We start from the raw sequence: 5229 nt of genomic DNA on the forward strand, positions 1-5229 counted from the left end.
ACGTCAGTGAGCGTCACACAGGCATACCGGGACACCATTCCTGCCGGTGCGTGTACACATACATTTGTGATATTTTTTAATTGAATTAAATTGTATTAAATTCTATATAAATTTAAATTGTTGAACGCAATGTCACGTTTACTCTCTCTCTATCTATTGAACATGTATTCGATCAAATATATCTTCTTAAGGGGATCCTAAAGTCGACTTTTTTACCGACAAGATGCGAAGAATCTAGAGAACCTCTAGGAGAGAGAATGGACAACTGATCATGTGATCAAGCCTTTTCATGATTGGCTGGCAGAAAATGTATCAATTTTAGCTATTGCGACGCCAATGCAAAATATGATGACACACAAATAGGTTATATCTCGAGCATAAAAGATGTCAAAGTCGACTGATTAATTAATAATAATCATTTTTAAATAGAATTTTTTGCTTATTATAAAAGTTTTGATAAAATAGGAGGTAAGTGTTTATTAATAAAAATTATAAATAAATTTTGATTTTAACAAAGGTACGTTTAGACGTGTCGAAAGTATATATTTATTGTTAGCAGAATTATTTTTGTAATAAATGTTGGAATATCTGTTAATTTGATGACACAAAATTTGTTGTCAGTTAATTTATTGTTTTATTACAGAAAACGTTATTTACTATGCCGTCGAGTTGCTCTGCATACAAATGTTTTAATAATAGTAATCAAGTATATTTTTTATTTAGATATCCGCAGGATAAAATATTCAAGCAAAAATGGATTGCTGCAGTTGGAAGAGGCAAAAATTGGTTACCCAGTAATTCTCAAAAACTTTGCGAGGTTAGTAGCAATGTGCTCTGATTTTGGAGTTTGAAAGAATAAATAGATGTAACAATATATTTTATTGTTGGAGGTCAAAGTACATTTATGTGATTTTCTATCTTTAGATACATTTTTTGCCATCAGAAATTGAATTCGTTGCTAAACGTAAACGAGTAAAATTTGGCTCAGTTCCTTCTCGTTTTTGCACATGTTCTTCGGAGAATCAAGAGAACTGCTTGAAAAATATGACTGAAAATAATAACTATCACACATATAGTAGGTCAAATGATCAAATGCCATTAACAGCATTGAGCATTAATAATATGTCCAATGGAAAGGAATTTCTAAAAACGAAACGAAAAATCTTGTCTAAACATCAATGTGACTGTATACAGACTTACAAACCATTAACCATGAAAGTACAAACTATTGAGAAATCTCAAGGAATTGCAGAACAAATACATGAAATGCAGACAGTGGACGAGAATGAGAATTTACTCAGTAGCATTATAGATGAAAATGAACAATTGCAGAATGAAGTAAGAAAAACTGTGGAAGAAATAGTAAAAGTAGCTGAGAAGAATATAGAGATTGATTCAGATGTATATAAAAAGATATGCAAAGAAAATTATGAATTAAAACAAGAGGTTAAAAGACTAACTGAACACGTGCAACTTACACAAAAAGTGTTGGCTGAGGATCAATTGAAAGCTTTAAAAACTGGGAACACCAAAGGTTCAAAATGGTCAGAAGAAACAATTCTAAAAGGATTAGGCTTACGTTTTACTTGCGGTACTATAGGTTACAATTATATAAGAGAAATTATTGCTCCTTTTCCTTCAGTCAGGACCTTACAGCGAAGAGTAGAAAATATCTCTTTTGAAGCAGGACTTTTGTCAGATATTTTTATTCTACTTAAGGAAATGGCAGAACATTTGGATGAAATTCATAAATTCTGCTGTTTGGTTTTTGATGAAATGAGCATCCAAGAAAGAATAGATTTTGATTTGAATAGTAATGCTTACATTGGATACACAACTTTACCAGGTGTACCTCGGACAATAGCATCTAAATTAATGGCCTTTCTTTTCAGTGGAGTGTGTGAAAGATGGAAGCAGATTGTAGCGTATCATTTTACACCCTTACAGACACATAATAAAAGTATCAAGGAAATTATATTAAGCATATTAGAACAATGTGAGAAGAGTGGCCTTGTTGTGATTTGTTTGGTTTGTGATATAGGTAATCGTGGCATTTTAAATGAACTCGGATTCAGTTACAAAAAAAACAAAATGGTGTACAGCATTCCTCACCCATACAAGAAATTTATACGCTATTCCTGATTTTATTCATACATTCAAAAACTTGAAAGAAATATTAATGAAAATTGGTGTTATTCTATTGCCTAAAGATGTTGTTGATATATATAAATTAAAATCACAAACAGTTGATATGAGATATGTAGAGTGGCTTGAAGAAAAACAATCCGATATGAACCTAAAATTTAATCCGACACTAAAGAAAAAGGATTTAAAACCTAATCATTTTAATAAAATGAAGGTTACTCCAGCTACTAACACTCTTAGTTCTCAAACTGCAGGAGCTCTTTTTCGTCTTAGTGAAATTATGAATGACTCAATAATGGAGACGACAGCTTGGTTTATTTTGATGTTAAGACACTTGTTCAAGATAATGACTTCACGTGATCGATTATTTGCATTGAGTTTTAATAAAATGGATTGTTATTATACAGCAATAGAAATTATTCAGTTATTCATTTGTATCTTCAGAAATGCAACGATTAACGAAGACTGGAAAGTTACTCTTACACACATGATAATGTGTTTAGAAGCTATATTAGAAATTCAAGAGAGCTTACTTCAAGTAGACTCACTACATTTCTTATGCTTAGCTCGCTTTAGCCAGGACTGCATTGAAAATGAATTTTCTAACATTCGTATACAACGGCCAAAGCCTTCTGCTCTGGAATGTAAAAACCGCCTAAAACAATTGGCCATATCACGTAAAGCTGTATCAATGAATAATTCCAGTTACAACTTTGATGGAGCTACAACGTTGCTTAATATAATTTCAAGAAATGAAAAATCAAAGGAAACTGACACTTTACCAGAAATAATATTACCACAGCTACATGAAATCGAATCTTTAACGGATGAAGAAGAAGAGATCTTATATAAAATGTGTGGCTATATTGTGTTCAAGCTTAAGAAGCGAATAAAGTGCACTAATTGTTACTCAAAACTATTACACTCAGACCCAGTTTACCATCCCAGAAGCGGCTTAGTGAAGGCTTGTGAATTTTTCGAAGGAATTCTTATTTCAGTCTCAGATGAAGTATTTAAACTCTTAAAAACTGTTGAATTAATTTTGCAAGCTATAAAAAATAAAGTTAAATATGTTGGACAAGGATTGAAAACAAAACTGGAACACCATTTAAGAAAAGAATTGACTACTTTTACCATTAGTACTTGTCATAATACAAAAGATCTTTTAATTTCCAGATATTGCAGAATGAGATTGTATCAGATATCGTCAGACTTAAGCAATATTTCTATTGAAAAGAGTAGAACAGCTGCCTTTGGCAGTAAAAGCATGGGATCAAGACTTTTAGCTGATAATTTTAATCCAACAAAAAAAAACAGCTTTAATTGTAATGCACTATCAATTAATATGGCATAATGAAATTGTGTGCAATGCATATACTTTTAGAAAAATATTTTATAATATATAAAAAGTTATTAGTTTTTTATTCATTGCAATATTGATTTTTAATGACAATGAATTAATAAGTTCCTATAATATAAGTTCCTAGAAAGTAAAATGTTTATAACATAACACATTGTATTTTTGTTGTAATAGGTAGACAATAACGGATAACTTGGATTGCTTATATTTATTTCTGTTGTTATTGCTATTTCAATATTTTAAATTTGTTATTTTTCAAGTATTATAATGTTATTTTAGATATCAAACAAATAATATATACATTGTGATATTTAATCTTTGTGTTATAAACGCTTTTATTGATTGCCATACTAATTTAACAAGGTATAAACAAAAAATATTTATTGATTGTGATATTACTTCAACAATAAGGCTTTGTGTTATATTTGAAAATTAATACTTGTGCTTAATTTTTAACTTTACTGCCTTCGTTATAGTAACTAGTATATTTATTTTATATTACTTAAAATATATCCCTTTTTTACTGTATATACAGGGTGAGCCATTTTAATTAACGCACGCAATTATTTCGGAAACAAAGCATTTTAGAGAAAAATGTTTCAGACAAAAGTTTTATGGTTTCGAGGGGGCCATAAGATGGTATCATTGGTTTGACCTTGAAGAGTTATTTGAAGGTCACATGAAGGTCACCTTCAATTTCTTAAATGGAACCTACTATTTATCATTGCATATTCTTGTAGCTTATCTCGAGAGCTTTCCAAAACACTATAATTAAGTACTTTTTTGTTAAGTATTTTCTGAGTTATGAGGCTTGAAATAATTTCTTAATTTTACATAAATCGTAAAATATCTTGTAAAATATTCATTTTTCGATTATCTTACCTTAATACTTTTATGTACAAAATAATGAGAGGAATCAAGAGAGGAATTGTTAATTGCAAATTACATATTTTTTCTTCAAAACAACTATGTGTTTTTTTTACACCAGTTGATTCCTCTCATTATTTTGTACGTAAAAGTATTAAGGTAAGATAATCGAAAAATGAATATTTTACAAGATATTTTACGGTTTATGTAAAATTAAGAAATTATTTCAAGCCTCATAACTCAAAAAGTACTTAACGAAAAGGTACTTAATTATAGTGTTTTGGAAAGCTATCGAGATAAGCTACAAGAATATGCAATGACAAATAGTAGGTTCCATTTAAGAAATTGAAGGTGACCTTCAAATAACTCTTCAAGGTCAAACTAACGATACCATCTTATGGCCCCCTCGAAACCAAACAACTTTTGTCTGAAACATTTTTCTCTAAAATGCTTTGTTTCCGAAATAATTGCGTGCGTTAATTAAAATGGCTCACCCTGTATAATATAAAAAAATTTTATTTTTTTTTATGTGAAAGAAACATAATATATACAACTGGCAGTTATAAATAATAAAATCATATTTTAGAAAAACTCTAAAAACGTTTTCTTTTTATTTTAAAGATAATAAAAATTACAAAAATAATAATTATTAATATATAAATATAAAGAAAATAATGTAATGCATAGATAACATATATATATATATATATATATATATATATATATGTTATCTATGCATTACATATTTTCAATTAATAAGGATAATGTTAAGTTTTTTGGTTATAATAAATTTATTAATAATAAATTTATTTTACAACTACACAGTTAAAGTTAATTAAAAATTGTTATAATAATAG

The 5229-nt window shown here is 28.8% G+C and overlaps 1 protein-coding gene across 1 annotated transcript; it reads left to right on the top strand.

Annotated features, from left to right (window-relative positions):
• The first annotated feature begins 217 nt into the window (after positions 1-217).
• On the top strand, positions 218-3820 carry LOC145964284 (uncharacterized). The gene is made up of 3 exons (XM_083086867.1): positions 218-468; positions 724-817; positions 925-3820. Exon 3 carries the CDS (start codon positions 1045-1047, stop codon positions 2140-2142), a length of 1098 nt encoding a protein of 365 aa, XP_082942993.1. The 5' UTR covers positions 218-468; positions 724-817; positions 925-1044; the 3' UTR covers positions 2143-3820.
• Positions 3821-5229: the final 1409 nt, after the last annotated feature.

This window comes from Camponotus vicinus, unplaced genomic scaffold, assembly GCF_025532165.1.
Source record: "Camponotus vicinus isolate PSW18456_S1 unplaced genomic scaffold, iyCamVici1.0 SCAF_13, whole genome shotgun sequence".
In the NCBI taxonomy this organism is placed as follows: domain Eukaryota; kingdom Metazoa; phylum Arthropoda; class Insecta; order Hymenoptera; family Formicidae; genus Camponotus; species Camponotus vicinus.